Genomic DNA, 19,349 nt, shown 5'->3' with positions numbered 1-19,349 from the left:
CACTACAAATTAGATTCCTTCTCTAGATTGAGGACAGGCTTTGCTAGGACCATTCTTCATGGGCTCCTGGACCCTCATCCTTCTAGTTTACTTACTCAACTGTACTTTCTTCAGGTTTAATCAAAACTATTGGGTATGGACCGATATAGATTACAGGGAGCTTGGACACTTCAGCTGAGCCTGTGTTTTACAGTCATATTTTAAATCCAAATGTAGAATTTAGGATAGAAACATTTTTTTCCAGCTCATATAATTCTAAAAAGACAGTAAAATGGATCCAAGGTGTTTTATACTCAGTGCAGATATTTTGTAAGAAGAAGATGAGAAGGTTCATGGGAATACCATGTAGGAATGAAAGAGTTTTAATGGACAGAAATGAGATTATGGTAGCTTAGTGGTAGGACCATGCCTCACCGTTTCAGCATTTGTGGTTCAAGACTGATCTGTCTCACTGAATCTCTTGAATTTGCATGCTGTTCCTGTGTCTATATGGATTTTATCTGAGTCCTCTGATTTTCTTCTACCTCACAACTACATGCTAGTCGATTGGTCTCCCTGTATGCATTCCTGGGCCTCTGCTGAAAATGGGCCATTGGCTCAGACAGACTTTCCCAGTTATCAGAGGACCAATAAATAAATAAATAAGGGCATTGTTTTTACTGTTGCCCTTGTAGTCTGGGATATGGCTAAAAAGGGTATATGGAACAGCCCACTTACCTTGTTAATGAATACATAAATGAAATATTGTACTGAATGAGAAAATAGGATAGACGTCTAGGATGAATTTTGAGGGTTCAACACATTGATAGAAAAAAAAAGTGGTGGAGAAACTGCATACAGCTTTGGCAAAGGAAAACAACAACAAGTGGAAAACTTACGCATAAACTTTTCAGGAGAATGAGGGGCATTTGTACACATGGGTTTGTTGGCAAATATATGCATTAAAGGGAAAAAAGCAGATGCTATTTTCTGTTTTCATTACTCAATGAAAAAAGGTACAAGGTAAAGGTATCTACAGATATTTATTTTTAAAAGTACAGGGATGTCCAAATAAAGTCTTTGCCATGGTAAGAAAGGGCCTGTGGAAGATGCATTGTAAAAGCCTTACTAAAAGGGAGAGAAAAATGAACTAGGCCAAAATATTACATTGACAAAGCTGGAAGATGTTTTAAAGTATTGGATAGTAAGTGCATGCCAGGTATATACTGCCTTGAGTATAACTTTATAAGCTTTTGAGTCATTGGTGAGTTCAGGATTTGAACCAACTACCAAAACGAGCCACTAAAACTAGGAAGCAACACACAGCAACACACAGAAGAGCAGGCAGCAAAGCAGAAAGCTGGTCACAAAGAACTGTACGAACGTTTATTCAAATCCAAAAACATGTAATCCTGTAAAACATAAGCACTTTTGTCATGGTTACCTCCAAGACTTCATCAGATAATCAAAAATTAATTAACAGACAATTTAAACAGTCCCAACCAAATGAGGTTGAGTGTACTTACAACTGTTTATCTTAAAGAACCTACACTTGAGTGCTAAAAATTCAGGTCATTATTTATATTTTATATTCTGAACAGTTTTTGATGGTTATTCTACAAGGCACTTTATTCCATGGTTTAAGGATTAATTTGTGGTTTTCAACCATTTATAGTCTTTTTACCATGTTTACTTTTTAATTACATGTGTGTGTGTGTGTGTGTGTGTGTGTGTGTGTGTGTGTGTGTGTGTGTGTGTGTGTGTGTGTGTGTGTGTGTGTGTGTGTATATATATATATATATTTTTTTTTTCTCTTATATTTGAATTTACTATCTAGGAATTTTTAGCACTCAAGTGTAGGTTCTTTAAGATGAACAGTTGTACTACAAAGTGACCTCGTTTGGGACTATTTAAATTCTGTTAATTAATTTTTGATTATCTGATGAAATCTTGTGGGTTACCAGGATGAAAGTGCTTATGTTTTACAGGATTACATGTTTTTACTGTGTTTACTCTGTTTTGGCACTTGGATTTGAATAAATATTCGTACAGTTCTTTGAGTTCAAGATTTGACTTCAGTTTTCCAGAAGCAGCTTGTAAGAGTAGGAGAAGGGAAGCTGAACTTAAGGGCATTCTTGTGAAAAGATGGGACATTCAAAAATATGAGACCTATCATTTTGTTAAATGGGCGGCGCAGTGGTGCAGCGGTTAATGCTGTCGCCTCACAGCAAGAGGTTCTCCGGTTCGATTCTGGGCTGGGGTGCCTTCTGTGTGGAGTGTGCATGTTCTCCCTGCGTTCGCGTGGGTTTTCTCTGGGTACTCTGGTTTCCTCCCACATTCTAAAGACATGCTTCTGGAGCATTTCTCCCCGGGCCTCCGCTGAAAACAGGATCTGTGGAACCTAGTCGGACTTTCCCGGTCAACAAATGTTAAATAAAAATAAAATAAATAAATCAGTGATTATAAGACTTTGGCCAAAATATTGCACGTAATAGTAAATTATAGTACAAGGATTGTTTAAAAAAGGATGTGTTTCAGCATGCTAAGCTGGAGATTGTAAGCAGCTATTCATGAAGGGATAAAATATTTCTTACACATCCAGGCATTAACTTGAGGATTGCCACAAGGACAAGCATTTGGAGGCCAGGTCCACATGTGAACCACCTTAAGATACATCAGATGTCTGGTTAATGTCCCCTCTTTTCAGGTGGTGCACTCATCTTGACTAGTAAGGAATCAAACTTTAGTCATTTCTTAGCTTTGGTTAAGGAACCCTGGAATGAGGGAGGTGCACCTTTGGCTCCAATACTGGAAGTACATCCTAAAGTTTTTGTATAACCTTATTTTAAGATGATTGGCTGAAACCCTTGGTCAGCCAACTTGATCTTGTAAAGCAGACCCTTGAGTTGCTTGAACACAGATCAAAGGTACTTGGGACAAGGGACTGTTCTCCAGAGACTGATCCCTAGGTCCCCGTGGACCTGAAAGATCTGACTGAGGAAGATCCACCTGATTGTACTACACACTGAGTTTGCAGTACAGTAAAAGGATCTCAAACAGTTGATTGATGTCTGGTGAGAAGTCAAGATGAGCAAGTAAGATTGCGCCATTATGAAGTTCAATTTGAAGGCAATGCCAGTCCCAACACAGTTTTCCCCTTCACTGCCTTTGCTGGTGTACACATCAGTGCCTCTTCCCTATTCCCCCAACATATGGTGCAAGACTATCATATGCTCACCATGCACACGCTTATGTTACTTGGTATTGGGGTTATAATTCTCCCTCACATCCTAGATCCAGTGAGGAGTCACGAGTATTTTGAAACCTCTGATGTTATGTTGTCCTAGCTTGCTGTAATTCTTGCTGGTTAGGGTCCGGAGCCAATCCTCGGCTCCAACTTGGCCGAATACTAAAGCTCGAGAGCTTCCAGTGGCTCGAGGCTGAACCCCTATCCCATGATGCCCCAGGCTACTTCCCCAGATCTCATTTGCCACACAAGGTTTGAGAAGCTTTCCTGTTGGCTCATTAGCTAGATAAGTAATTTTTCTTTATTTGTACCTGTTTTTCAGAAAATCTTGTTGCTTCTTCCTCCCTTAGTTAGAAAACGTTGTCATCTGGAGTTAGTCCCTTAGCTAGTTGTCTCTGCCCCTTTCACATCAGAGAGACAGCCGTTTAAGTTAGAGGCCTCTCTCGCCCTTTAACGATAGTGCTTTTCCCTATCACTTCTCTGATTCTTAAAATCTGTTTAAGTTAGAGGATTCTATCACTTTCCTTTGCCTTGCTCTTTATAATCCATTAAGTTAGAGGATTCTATCTCTTCTTTTCCTAGAAAAACTAAACATATATATATATATATATATATATATATATATATATATATATATATATATATATATATATATATATATATATATGTGTTCAGACTTGTTTCTCTTTTGCCTTCATTCTTTCCTTTCCTTTTAGTGATTGCCGTGCCTGTTGTTTGATCACTATGTCCCAGGAAAAGCATGATCAAAAAGAACCCAAGGAGCATAAGCAATCCGGGTTCAAAAAATGTGACAGTTGCTCTCAAAAAATGTCTATAACTGATGGTCACATGAGCTGCATGTATTGCCTCGGTGCCATCCACCTCCAGGATCCATGCACTATATCTGTCATGGCTTCAGTAGTCGAGTCCGTCAAGAAAGAAGGAGCAAATTGATGGCTAGGGGTCTCTTAACAGGTCCTGTACAGGAATCCCTACACCAAGGCTCTAAATCCTCTCATAAAAAAAGATTATCACATTGGAGCCACCCAAAAAAGTCTTGTCATCGGAATCGGGTGCTCTCGGTACCGACAACTCTACAGCTTCAATCTCTTTGGCTCCAACTGTTTCTAAGGAACTGACAGAGACAGCTAAGTCACGAGTCCGAGAAATTAATCCCACTAATATCTCACCAACCTTGAGATCTCCCTTATTGGAGTCGGGCAGATCTCCTTCTTTGTCTTCCCGTTCCTCCAGGCTTTCAGATGAGGACATGGAGCGGGTAGTGAAAAGATTGATAAGCACACAGGCCCTGACTATATTACTATCTTCTCCAGACCCAAAGGAATTGGAGCCATCTCACTCTACTGTAGCATCTTCAGTTCCTCCTCCGATCCCCCTGGAGTCTTCGGAGTTGGAGGGTCTGGATCCGATAGCATAACCATCGGCTCTGAGATCACACTTGGTTTCTTCATTTCCGACTTCGACTGTGATTTCCTTGGGTCCATCTGATGCCGAGGAGTCTGGGAGCCGACGTTCACCGGTCGGCTCCAGGGAGGGGAATCGGCATGGTCTGACCTCTGACCCAACTTTTCAACTCTGTGCCTCAGCTAGGTTGAGCTTGGCTCCCACCTCAGCTTCGGCGCTGTTTCCCCCTTCTTGGAGTCAAGCCCCTATCTCTTCAGAGCAGAGGACTTCTGTGGAGTGGGGGAGGCCTTTCAAGCTGATGGAGAGGGTGCTGTCCACTCAAACAGCCACACTCTCTGTTCCAGTCTCTCTTCCCTCACAGGTGCCTGTGTCCATCTCTTCACCATCCCCTCTTCCTAAGCGTAGAGACCCAGAGTCCTAGCAAACCACCACAGCTGGTGTCCCCTCTTCCAAAACTTCCCCTGAGTATCTGTCTGAGGAAGTCCCTAGGAACAGACAGTGCAAGAGGAAGCACATAGACTCCCCCGAGTCTGTCACTTCCGATACTGATTTGGATGAGGCTGAAGGATCCCCACAGTCCCTCTCTGAAGATGTCTCTTTGCAGACATCCTGGAGATTCTAAAACAGAGGGGTGGCTGGCAACCCACCAATCTGTCAGAGGATGAATCAGTATACCTGGAGGCTTTTGGGTCTTGCCCTTCCACCTTCTGGGTGCCTCCTCCCTATGACCAGTTGCTCAGTGTCATTTCCAAAAAGGTACGGACCTCACCAGATACAGTGGAGCCTGTTTCGCGAAGACCTTATAAATTCATCACAGCTCCTATGAATAAGGATTTTCTGACTAAAGGTGCCCCTGTAGATGCCATGGTGGTGGCGGCAGCCACAAAAAAGGAGCTTTTGGAGACTTCCTCTTCTGTTCATCTTCGTAATAGAGTCTAGGACTATGGACAGATATGGCAAGCACACCCTTTCTTCAGCAGCATTTATTCTCCGATCGCTGAATTACCTGACCCATTTCGTGAGACTTCAGAGGGATCTCCTCAAAGAGTTAGGAGACACCCTTCAGGGTACAGTTACTGCGGGGTCTGCAGACAAGGTGTCCTCACAGCTGGCCACCCTCACCTCTATTACTAACTCCTCCATTAGACTAATTTCATATGCGGCCGATGGAGCGAGTAGAGAGTCGGCATCAGGAATTTCCCTCAGGAGACATTCTTGGATGCACCTTTGTAATTTTGCTGAGCCCTTTAAGTCTTACTTCACAAATGCCCCCTTTGATGGTTCAGCTCTCTTTGGACCTAAGGTGAAAGAAACACTAACCAGGTGCGAACAAGAAGGGAAAACCTTATCTGCCATAGGAGTCGGTTTTTCCACTCCTTCCAGACCTTACCCCAAAGAGCAAAAGGGTGGGAAAATGTGGTTCCGCAAATCACACAAAGGTTTCTCAGACACACATGGTGACTCTTCCCCCAGGGACAGAGGGGAAAGTTATAATGGAAGACACCGACCTCGCAGCAGAAGGGGCCCACAGAATCAGGGTGACAGAGATACCTTTTCTGACAGGCCCTTTCAGTGCTCCTGATGAGAGGCCTGCCTGCTCCTCTCTGGAGGCAGTCGGGGGTCTTCTGTCTCTGTATCCAAACACCTGGCTAGAAATTTCCAATGACAAATGGGTACAGACAATAATATCCAGATGCTGTTACATTCCCTTTTCCTCCACCCCTCCAAAAATCCGGTCCTTACCAGACATTCCACCCAACCAAAAGAACCAGGCAACACAAGAGATCCTCTCATTGCTAAACAAAAGAATCATCCAAGAAGTCCCCGCAGACCAGGTAAGATCCGGAACTTACTCAAGATTCTTTTTGGTTCCAAAAAACACAGGGGACTGGAGATCCATTCTAGGTCTCAGCAAACTAAACAAATCAGTGAAGAAGTCAAAGTTCCAGATGGTAACTCTTCAGTCAATCTTCCCATTCATTGGGTAAGACAACTGGATGTGCTCTATAGATCTCAAAGACACGCACTACCATATAAAGATGGACAGACAGTGACGGAGACACTTGTGCTTCCGGCTGGGAGCCAGTCACTACCAATTTCGAGCCCTGCCCTTTGGCCTCACCACAGCTCCCAGGGTGTTCACTAAGTGTATGGCAGTGATCATGGCTCACTTGAGACATCAGGGATTCCGAGTGTTTCCGTACCTGGATGACTGGCTACTCACCGCCACCACCAGGCATCTACTACTCAAGGCCAGGGACGAAACTCTGTCATTATGCCAAACTTTAGACATTACTATAAACCTAAAAACATCTGCCTTGTCACTGTCACAACATATTGTCTTCTTAGGAGCAGAACTACATTCAAGAGACATGACAGCAAAACTCACTCCAGACAGAATACAATGCCTCCGACAGTAGGTCAAATACTTGATGTCAAAAACCAAAGTTCAGGCCAGGCATGTGTTACAAGTTCTAGGCACCATGGTGGCGGCCATCCTTCTAGTACCCCTGGCTCGACTGCACATGAGAAATCTCCAGTGGTTACTATTTGTACAATGGTCGATGCAAGACCTTCCCGTATCTCACCAGATCATCATTAAGGACTCATGCAAAAGAGATCTCATTTTGTGGCTCCAGACAAACCAATTGCGTCAGGGCCGCCCTTTTGTTTATCCACAAACAGATGCAGTAGTGACCACAGACGCCTCTCAGATTGGGTGGGGGGGGGCATTATCTTGGTATGATGGTCCAAGGTCTATGGCACAATCACGAGAACCACTTGCACATCAATGTCCTGGAGATGAGAGTGGTGCTTTATACATTGCAAGCTCTTCAAGACTCTCTCCCTCTAGGAACAGTGGCAATACAGACAGACAACATGTCAGTAGTATGGTACATAAATGGGGGAAACCAAAGCATACCTACTATGTCACGAGGTGCAACGTGTATGGAAATGGGTGATCAATTCTCAACACTTTCTGGTAGCAACGCACATCCCGGGGAAATCCAACGTGATAGCTGAGAAATTCAGCAGAGCCATTCTGTTGCCTCACAAGTGGTCCCTGAAACCAGAGATTGTGGAAGAGATTTTCCAAAGATGGGGCCAGCCTTGCTGCGACCTCTTCGCCACCTCCATGAATGCCAAATGCAGCAACTACTTTGCCCTATTTCCCCCTCTGGGGAAGTCACCAAAGGATGCACTAGTTCACCGATTGGCCCCCGGGACTGCTTTATGCCTTTCCCCTAATTCCCAAAACCTTGCAGAAGGCCAAGTTGTTGAATAGCACAATGATCCTCATTGCTCCTTACTGGCCTTGACATATTTGGTTTCCCTTTCTTCAAGCCCACATGTTGGGAGGAACCCTGGATTCTGGATCCAATTCTAGACCTATTAACCCATTCTTCGGGAGAGTTCCATCCGTCAGTCCACAGCCTCAAGTTGACAGCTTGGCTGCTCCAGTTCCATGTTTAGCCAGGTGTTATTCTTTTTCCCCTGCAGTGAGTCATATCCTCGTTTCTTCCCATAAACCTTCAACGAAAAAATTGTACTCTAGTAAATGGAGAAGATTTTCTTGCTGGGCAGCTGAACACAATACTGAACCTCTCACCACTCCCATTCCAGCGATTTTTTGAGTTTCTTTCCAAACTTTTCGAAGAGGGTGTGGCAGCTGCCACTATTAGAGTTCAGCTAGCTGCCATTTCTAACTTTCATACGGGAGAAATGGGCATTCCTATTATGTCTCACAGGCTATGTAAAGCTTTCCTTAAGAGTACCTTTCTACTTAGCCCTCCAATCAGAGAAACACAAAAGCCATGGGATCTCAGCTTGGTTCCAACATCTTTGATTGCATCACCTTTTGAGCCTTCATCTCAGTGTAGTTTAAAGTTTTTGTCATGGAAGACCCTCTTTTTGGTTGCTATAACCTCTGCAAGAAGGGTATCGGAGCTACAGGCCCTTTCTGTTCATCTTCCATATATTATCTTTCATAAAGGTAGGGTATCTTTGAGAACCAACCCATTATTCCTTCCAAAGGTCTTTTCTGAAAATAACTTAAATCAATCCATTGAGTTGTCTGTGTTTTTCCTCATATTGCAGCGACAAGGCAGAATATAGACTGCACCAGTTGGATGTGCACAGACAGCTACATTTTTACCTGCACAGGACTAAAGATATAAAAAAGTCTGACTAACTGTTTGCGTTATTCTCCGAAAAAAGTTAGGATTACCAGTTTCTAAAGTCACATTATCAAAATGGCTTATGGATTGTATTGCCTTCTGCTATACAAATAATAATAAACAACTACCAGGAAAGATAAAAGCACACTCCACCAGATCAGTCTCTACTTCCTCTACTTTTCATGCTAAGCTTCCTATTGACTCTATTTGTGCAGCAGCCACATGGGTGAGACCCAATAACTTTATCAATCATTAAAATCTTGATGTGGCCTCCCGGAACAGGTCTTCCTTTGGATCCATTGTATTTAAAGAGCCTTTTTTCCTGAGCCACCCAGGGATCTAGGTGCTAGGGGTGCTGTCCCAACCAGCAAAAATTACGGGGAGATAGGACAACATAACATTAAGAAGTTATGTACTCACCATAACGTTCCATGTTTGTTGTCATTCTCGCCTGCATTCTTGGGTCCCACCCTCCTTCCCCCACCTGTATCCTGGAGGAGCTGGTGGACAAATCCTATAATTTTTTTCTGGCTATGGGGATTTGGAATCTTTGTGTCTTTTTGCTCATATTAAGCGTAAGTATATTGTATATAGTTTTATGTATGTGTGTATATATATATATATATATATATATATATATATATATATATATATGTGTGTGTGTGTGTTTGTGTATATATATATATATATATATATATATATATATATATATATGTATATGTGTTTGTGTATGTATATACATATATATATATATATATATATATATATATATATATATATATATATATATATGTAAATAGTTTCTGGCTGGCTTGCTTGCAAACAAGATCTGGGGAAGTAGCCCAGGGCATCATGGGATAGGGGTTCAGCCTTGAGCCACTGGAAAGTCTCAAGCTGCTTTAGTATTCGGCCGAGTCAGAGCCGAGGATCGGCTCCAGACCTCAACCAGCAAGAATGTAGGCGAGATGGACAACAAACATGGAATGTTATGGTGAGTACATAACTTCTTGTTTTTGAGACAGGCAGGAATTTTGGGACCATGCCTTGCTTGTGATTCCCTTCAAAATAACACTTCCTTTGGGGGAGATGCTAGCCTGTTGAGGAGCACCTTTGATTGTCCCCTTGCCCCTTTTCCCTTTTCCAGAAAGAGGATTGAGGTGCCTTGGGTCTTCTCTTCCTTGATCTATGGTATCAGGGATGCCACAACAGCAGCTTGGAGACATAAATGTTCTGGTCTATCAGTCTGGAAAAAAAGCCAACGCCCTTTACGAGCAATGGCCAGAGTAGGAATTTCATGTTATTAAGCATTCCACTGCTGACCCCTGCATGATCCGTCCAGTATAGGTCCAGAGTCTACACTATTTTGATATATTGCTACCACACAGAGAGTCTTGAACTGTGAACAGGTGTGGAAAAAAACATCTGCTGTCCTACCACATTAGCATCTCACTTGTCTTTCTTTCAGAAGCATTGGGGTAGGAAGGCAATGGAAAAGACAAAAAAGTTTCCTGAGTCTGGAGTCAAAGAAGGTCTTTATGAGCTGTTTTCAGTTATCTTTTCTGTTGAATACCATTACTTCTACTTCTGGAACAGTCATTATAACAATTAGTTATATTCCACCTTGTGTAGCATGAAGTTGCAAAAACAGTGGTTTCTTTCCTTCCCTACACTGACTAGTGCAGACGTATACAGTGATGCTCCCCCTCTTCAATTCTTTTCACTATTTATTATACATTCCACTTGCCTGAAGTAAAATTTTAAAATTTGACTGTGCAATACATTATTTTATCTTTTACTGACTCTATTATTTTAATTCATCAATAACTTTGCTACTTCTCTTACGATGAAGTCCAAATTTATGAAGAAATATGTTTGTGGTTGTAATGGATGGCAGGGGTTATAAAGGCCATATCTGTGCCACAACCACCCAGATATGTGTATAAGAGGGTGTTTGCCTTCATCGACTTATAGCAGATGTGCACTACTGCTTTGGGTTATGACCATCAGCTGACATCCCAAATAAGCTGTACGATGCCTATACCAGAACAGGGCTATATAATCATTGACTTCCCTGGATTTAACTCACTTCAGTCTAAACCAGGAACTTCCACTTCCAACCTAACAGTAACTGAGATTTAACCAACGTATTTTTATGCATGTGCACACTTAAAATATTTGCCAGGAGTTACGGATACCTCTGTAATGACATTACCCTTTACCTGTATTAAAGGCACACTGCCACCAGTCAGACTGCTAGTCTAATATCAAGACCTCAGTTAGTGATCACTCCTTTAATGAGCCATCCAATATTATGTTGTGATAGATGATACCAAACAGTCCCTTTCTTCAAAAGAGTGGATCTCAATAGTCACAACAATGCTGGGATTCCCTTCAGCAGAAAAAAAAATAAATCAACCAAAATCTTTGATAAATTAACAAATAATAACTCTTCTTTTAACAGATTTTATTTCACATACAAAACAGTATTCCATTTGCACAGAGAAAAGATAATTATTTCATACATGATAGACTGGTGACAGAAAAGCTCTGTAGTTGTTATTTCAAGAAATTGTAAATGATGACTGAAACATGAAGATGTAAATAAAGTCCAGCAAGTCAACATTCCAAGCATCTTTAAGTAGCTTCCTTTGCTGCTTAGTATTCCCGAAGACTATGTAACAGTCCAAGCCAGTAAAAAAGAAAGGGCAGTGATAGCTGTGGTAAAGTCTATTCCTTGATATTTAGATAGATTTTCCTAAAGTCCAAATACCAGTCTCAGACAACATGAGGCAAAAAGAGGAGCAGTGGCTGTGATGCATTACACTCTACGGATGTTATATTTCAAACACAAACACAATTTTATCTTTTCTTCTGAAACACAATGCAGACTGCTCAGACCATTCTGTTCCATGATGATGAAAGCATCTTCTGAAGAAAGCAGCAAGTAAACAACCATAAACAATTTCATGATATTATTATCTCTGAAATGACAAAACTTTTTTATACAAAACTGCTGCCTGTATAATCCACTAAGTTGCACGTGGGCTTTCTCTTTAGTAACTTCTACCTCTGTAAAATCTTAAAATGCATAAAAGTAACTACTGTATGTCATGATGGATCATCATCATCAGCCCCTTTCCCTATTTTCTCTACATGGGGTTGGGGTATCGTGTTAACTGTCACTGTCTCTCATTATTCAGTGCCACACTCCTGCCTTCTTCAACACTCATGCCTGACTGTCACAGATCTTCTTTCACACAATCCATCCACCTCTTTGCTGGGCATCCTCGCTTCCTCTTACCTTCTTCCTGTCAGTCCCAAATCTTCCTCACCAGATTGTCTTCTGCTTTTCTGCACATGTCCAAGCCACCGTAATATGTTCACTTTGATCCTTTCTGCAATTGGAGCTACTTTGGGTTCTGCTCTTATATCCTTATTTCTTCATCTGTCCCACAGTGTGCATCCTACCACCCTTCTCAGGCACTTAATTTCCATCACCTGTAGCTTCTTCAACTGTTCTGCTTTTACTGTCCAGCTTTCTGTAACATACAGTAGAACTGGTTGCACCACTGTCTTGTACATCTTACTTTTCAGCTTCTATGGAATTCTTCTGTCATAGACTACACCTGACACTCTGTCAGTTGGCTGCAGCCCCTCTGATTCTAGCTTTGAATTCTTCATTCAGACTTCCCTTCTCTTCAACCACCCCCCCCCCACATACTTGAAGTTGTTTACCTGTTCCACTATCTTCCCTTCTATCTCTATTCTCAGCTTCTTCTGATTTCCCCATTTTGCAGCCATTACCACCATCTTATCTGTGCTTAGTTTCATCCCATGTGCCTTCAGTTTTTCATTCCATTCTCCTATCCTTTGTTAGGTTCATAGGTTCATACTAGGCTATCTGCCCTAGGGCATTTATAAGCTTAGCCAGAGTGTGTTTGGCTTTCGCCACCCATTTTAAATTAATTTTGCTATGCTCTTTTTCGAGGTTAGTATACTGTGCCTCTGTCTAACAGTGACACAGAAGTGATACCCAGGGTAAATCTACGATCTCCCATCCACTCATCAAGATTCCTCTCGAAGAGAGTCAATGAGGGACTCTGCCTAACCTGGACTGGGATTTTATTCCAGAGTGAAGGGAGCCTCTGGGTTATGAATCTGTCCCTCCAGCATGTCCTATTTATTTCAGTGCTGAGGTTCAAGTCTGTCGAGCACGTAACTCGATGGGATTTGGATTTTCTGAGGTGCAGCATGTCCATTAATTCCGGGTTGGACATGGCTTTATACGTCAGGCACAGATCGTCTCTGAGCAGGTGGTATGCCACTGAGTAGAGCTGGAGTTTCTTTAACCGGGCAGCATATGGCATCTGTTTGAGCCCTTTGATCCTCTTGGTGAGGTACTTTTGGGGTCTTTCCAGTTGCTGCAGGTGTCTGGTAAGGTACATCCCAAAAGGGGCATTGTACTCAGTTATGGGCCTGATGAGGGATGAGTAAAGAGGCACGATGACCTCCCCTGATCTAGATGTGAATCCCTTCATGATTAGGTGGGCTATATAAAATGTTTTTCTAACCACTTTGGCCACATGGTTGTCAAATGAGAGATTGCTATCAACTTGGGTCCCCAGGTCCCTAATTACTTCTTCTGTACTTAATGGATTACCACCTATGTGGTAATTTGTGGGCACTTTGTTTTTGCCAAAGGGGATGACTATACACTTTTTGGCATTTAGCTTGAGGCCATGGCTCTGTTGAAGTTCTAGCTCAGTGTCTGCCTATAATGCCACATTATCTGCATATAGCAGCTTTGTTGATCTGTCCCCTCCAACCTGTTTGCTAATGTAGTCCATCACCAGTATGAACAGCAGTAGGCTCAGAGCTTAACTATGATGTACATCCACTGCCACTGGGAACCCCTCTGTGAGGCCAAACAATGTTTGTACTTGAGTCATTGGGTCCTTGTACATAGCCTGCACTAATTCTACCAATGTTTCTGGGACTTCAAACTACCACAGTACTGCCCAAATCAGCTTTCTTGGGACCTTGTCATATGCTTTCTCCAAGTCTAGAAATTCCCAGTTGAACTCCCTCCTCATCTCTAGCTTCTTCTCAAGTATCTGTCTCTCTGCAAACATCAGATCAATTGTGCTGCATCCTGATCTGAATCTGAACTGCTCATCTCCCATCTTACATTCTATTACTTTGCGTATCCATTTATCAGTCACCCTGTTCAGAACTTTCATGCAGTGTGATAGGAGTTTGATGTGTATAAATGTAGATAGAAATGTAACTAATCTGTTTTTAACTGGAACCGATTATAATGCAATGTAAACAAATGGAGATTTTCTCCCCGGGCCTCTGCTGAAAATGGGTATTACCCAGTTGGACCTTCCTGGTAAACAAAGACAAATAAATAAATAAATAAATTAATTAAAGGAAATCAGGGCTACATTACATATATCTATACTATATATACGTGTGTGTGTGTGTGTGCGTGTGTATATATATATATATATATATATATATATATATATATATATATATATATATATATATATATATATATATATATACACACACACACACACACACACACACACGCACACACACACACACATACACACACACACAATACACAATTATTTAATTTCTTAAAGCCAAGGCAACACAAATCATCTGACAGAGATAGACAAACGTAATCCTAAAAATCTTCCTTTCATACTTTTTGCTCTGTTTGAGGCCTAATCACAGTGATGAAAATTATGAATATTGAAAACATTTTTTATCAAGTTTCTAAAATCTGAAACCAAAGTGAGTACATTTTTTCTCACAGAATAGAAGGCTGAGATCCATGCAGAAGAAATCTAAGAAGACATATGTAATTTAGCCTGAGAAATCTGAAAGGGTTAGAAGCCAGTTCAGATGAGGATGTAATACATAAAAAAGAAAGTCTCATTACCCATGAATTCTGAGTTTCTCCTTTAAGGTTTTCTTTCAGGAGGCTGGCACCTCCACTTTGCCATCTCCCACTGACAGGAAAGAAATCAGTTATTCACTTAGTATCTGGAAGAGGAAGCATGTTCTCATCTGTATAAACCTCCCTGCTACTTCCATCCCTTCCTGTGCTAGGCTAGGCCATCCCTAAAGAAAGGAGCGTCTTAAACATCTGATGTGGATTTTAAGCTTCAAGCATTCTTGCTTCTTCCTGTCATCAAACTTTCCTGGTTATTATCTTCCTGAGTGAACCCACAATATGTCTGAGTGTTGTTCTGGGCTACCGAAGTAGTTGCACTTTTCTGCATTTCTCTAGCTCAGTGTATTTAACTAAAAAAAAAAGGTTAACTGAGCATTTAAAAAAATATATTTTTTAATTGCATTGAGTTTTTTTATCTTATTGTCTACAGAGCACAATAAATGAATGAGAGAACATCTACACACTCCATTCAACATGTAATCAGTCACCACAAAATATGCAAATTAAAAAGTATGATTTTAATTATCCAAACCCATCCTTTTCCCTAGATTCGAATGGACAAAACCTTCCCCTATAACATCATTACTATTCTAAACTAATTTATCTTCCGTTGGCTGCACTACCAGGAAGAGAAAACAACCACTCCCACTCACCCATCAGATTACTGATACCATAATGTATAAAAGAGATTATTGTAAAATAAGAAAAGATCTGATGAAGTCAGTCAAATCCTGACAAAAGCACTAATCCAATAAAGTACTAAAGGAGATGTCTGAAATTATTTTATTTTTAAATAAAGGTAAAATCTAGCTTCAGGAAATAGAAAAAGGCTTCAATAGTGCTTAATCAAATATTTTAGATTTAAGCATTAAATAGCCTTACTTTACTAGAGTTTATTTGTTCACTCTTGTTCTTACAGGGGTAGCAGACTTGTGGGGTCTATATTATATCATCGAACGCTTAAAAAAGTGAACGCTGATTGATCGACCTAATTTAAGCGAAAGCTTACAATCTCGAACTGTCAGATCAGCGATTTTTTCCCAGGGAAAAAAATCGCTGATCCAAAACACATACACACAACACAGGCACACCAAACAAACAGAAATCCACACACATACACCTAAAATCTGATACCTAACCCTACACTAAACTATGCACACACCACTAACTACCCACTTACCTTAACCCAAACCCTAACCCTAAGGTCCGTCACTATCGCACACTCACCTCACCCACTCCCTAACCCTAACTCATTTAAATCCACCCTAACCCTCATGTCCACTCAATCACACACACATCTAACTCGAGCCCTAACCCTAACTCACCTAAATCACCCTAACACTCACATCCACACAATCGCACACTTACCTGAATCCGACCGGTAACTTTCCACCATAACACTGAAAATACCGAAGTAACAGAAACAGACAACCGAATTCTTTCCCTAGGAAAAAATTTGAGTTTCTGCTACTTCGATATTTTGCAGTTTCGCAAAAATAAGTTTGATCAGTCAGCGTTCACTTTAAGTGTTCGAGGATATAATATAGACCCGACTTGTGGTAGATGTTCTTTTTTGTGGTTTGTATGGACACCATTATAGCTTTTGGGATATATGAGAATGCTTATGTCTTTTTAGATGTTAACTGGAGTATGGCAGATTTGAGTATAGAGGTGTGGGGATGGCCTGTTTTAATAACTATTAGGACACTGAAGAAGAACATATGGCAGCAAAAGATATGTCTAAGGTGACAACTAAAAGAAAAAAAATGGTAAATTGTTAATTCTTTTTGTGCAAACAAAAGTTTTTTTTTTTTTACTTTTACTTTTGTATTTGTTGGCTTTGTTTAAGTCACCTGTGCAAGGGAGTTTGAGCTTTGGATTGTAATATTTTTATGAATTTACTATTTATATTATTAAGGATTAAGAATATTAACTTAACAAAAGCCCTGCTCGTTTCATTAAGTGCCTTGAGATTTTTAAGTGCACCTGAACTAACTCAGTAAGATGTGATCTCATTTATTTATGTATTTTACTTTTGTTGAACAGGAGAGTCCATCTGGGTGGTAGCCCGTTTTCAGCAGAGACCCAGAGAAAAAAAAAGCTCCAGAATAAGTATAATTAATTGTTACAAAAATTTTACAGAGAACAACATTTGGAGATTTCACAATATGCACAAGATTTTACAAAAACAAAAAAAAAATTGCAGAGAACAATATTTAGAAGGTTTTACAAAACTACAATACAAGTAAAATGCTACGTGCTAAGTGAGTATTTTCCAGAGAGACATGAAAAAATAGAACATATAATAAGGTACACTTTGTGCACAGAGGTTTAAATTTTTGTGACATATAGTAGATAGAGACTGAAAGTATGAGTTGAGCCTGAGAAAAGTAATGTATAGGTTGATAGTTTGATCTTGTATTCATTTGAGTTAGAGGATTCTAGGATGGGGAGGCAAGCTTGAAAGGGATGGAAAGTAGCCAGATGTAGAGAAAGTAGAAAAAGTTGGGGGATAGTAGGGACCATGAAGTTGGGAAGGAAGGAAGTTGTAACTGAAGGAGGAAACAGGAGGGAGTGAGAAGAAGGAGAGGAGTTATCAGTTAGGCTGAGTGTGGGTATACAGAAGGTGAATGAATAAGCAGACATAAAGTTGAGGATGAGGAGTTAGGGAAGGAGCAGGTGGAAGTTGTCAACCAGGACTAGAGCATGAGCAGATCCAGTTGTTCCCTAGGAAATCTGTTAGTAGTTTTTTGAGGTGAGATGGGTAGGGAGTGGTTATAATAGTCCGAGGGATGAAATTCCTTCAGTTTAACTTTTCTTCCAAAGAACTGCAGTTTAAGAATGTAATTTCCCCTTATGCTGTACTATTGTGTCATCACTGGATCGTTAATCAAAGCACCTTGTACAGGGACAGAACTCATACACTTCTGATCTTCTGATCATCAGACATGAGCATGCTACCCGTTGACTCATAGACACTGACTCATTCATTTTTTTAACCTAGGTGTTTAGTGGCAAATACATACTAAAGAAGCTTCAGTTATTACTAGTGCTTTATTTCTTTCTTTAATATCTAGTCTGTAGATCCACTGATTTATGTATATATGGACATGTCTTTGGATTTATTTGTGGTACAAAAATATGCGATATGCAATATTTTAAATACTAAATGATGCATCTTTTACTAAAGTCTATATATATATATATATATATATATATATATATATATATGTATACTGTGTGTGTATATCTATCTATCTATCTATATATATATATATGTGTGTGTGTGTGTGTATATATATATATATATATATATATATATATATATCTATATGATTCCACTTCACAAGATCGAAATTCACAACCCCGAAGCCAGAATCTCGAGTTTACAGAAACTCGAAAATGTGAAGGGGAAATAAAAAAAAAAAAAAAACCTTTCTAATGTTTTTGCAGGGAGGCTTCACCCCCCACACCTCCCCTACTTAAATATTCCTACTCCAGAAGCACTACAGCGAAGGAAAGGGAAATCTGCCATTCTGCGCTATATGCATAAGCACAAAACGGAAGATTTCCCAGTCCTCTGCTATAGTGCGGTCACGCAGTTCTTAGATGACAGCTGCAAGGGACCTAGCCCCCTGCAAAAAGGTAACTGAACACTTATTTTTTCAAACCCTAAACTTCCCATTCACAATTTCGAGTGAATGGAAGTTCGGGATTCTGGTCTCGAGCTTATGCATTTCGAGCTTCCATTCATTCGATCTTGTGAAGGGGAACCATAAAAATATATATATATATATATATATATATATATATATATATATATATATATATATATATATATATATACACTCGCGCGCACACACACACACACACACACACACACAGACACACAGACACACACACAGACACACACACACACACACACACACACACGTAGAGTATTTTTGTTAAGTATACTTCCCATTAATTCTTAGATACTGAGTGAATTTTCATTCCATTGCAGTGCAGCCTTTTAAAGCATGGGTCCAGAATGCGGGAGAAAAGGAAATTAAACAGAAGAAACAACCAAAAACCTCATTCTCTTTGTTTTATGTGGATACACAATCAAATGTGGGTAAGTATGACTACATAATAGTTGCGTAAGAAATTGCTTCTTTCAATTTATGCAACAGTGATTAAATGAATTTGGCAAATGTATGATGTTCATTATAGAGGTCACTGCTCAGGAATTCATAATATGAATAGAATTAGCCTGACACAGACGTCAGTCCCAAGGCTTGTTGTTTTCAGTAGACAGATTTCCCCTAAACAGCATGCCGTTAGGCGCGCCCTGGCTATAAAAGCATGCACTGCATGGAGTGTCCTATTCTTTTCCCACATATAGTGAACAGCCAGTCTGGTATGCTTTGATAAATAAGCATTTGTTTTTCTCTTGTTTAATACAACAATTTATTGTGTACTGTTTCGTACTCATATTAATGTCCTGATAGAAAAATGTAACAGATGCTCACAATGCCATCAGGTTCCTCCAAAAAGCTGCCATTTGCAA

The 19,349-nt window shown here is 40.4% G+C and overlaps 1 protein-coding gene across 3 annotated transcripts in view; it reads left to right on the top strand.

Moving 5' to 3' along the window:
• Nucleotides 1-19,349, top strand: part of VWA3A (von Willebrand factor A domain containing 3A) — a 2,208,650-nt gene that overhangs the window by 1,612,938 nt on the left and 576,363 nt on the right. For all 3 annotated transcript variants that reach the window (XM_044089639.1, XM_044089638.1, XM_044089640.1), the window contains one exon: nt 18,804-18,914. In XM_044089639.1, the coding sequence (XP_043945574.1) occupies nt 18,804-18,914 (111 nt within the window). The remainder of the gene's footprint in view (nt 1-18,803; nt 18,915-19,349) is intronic.

Source organism: Protopterus annectens, chromosome 12.part0 (genome assembly GCF_019279795.1).
Source record: "Protopterus annectens isolate FY-2018-M chromosome 12.part0, PAN1.0, whole genome shotgun sequence".
In the NCBI taxonomy this organism is placed as follows: domain Eukaryota; kingdom Metazoa; phylum Chordata; order Ceratodontiformes; family Protopteridae; genus Protopterus; species Protopterus annectens.
This window is presented reverse-complemented; position numbering and strand designations above follow the sequence as displayed.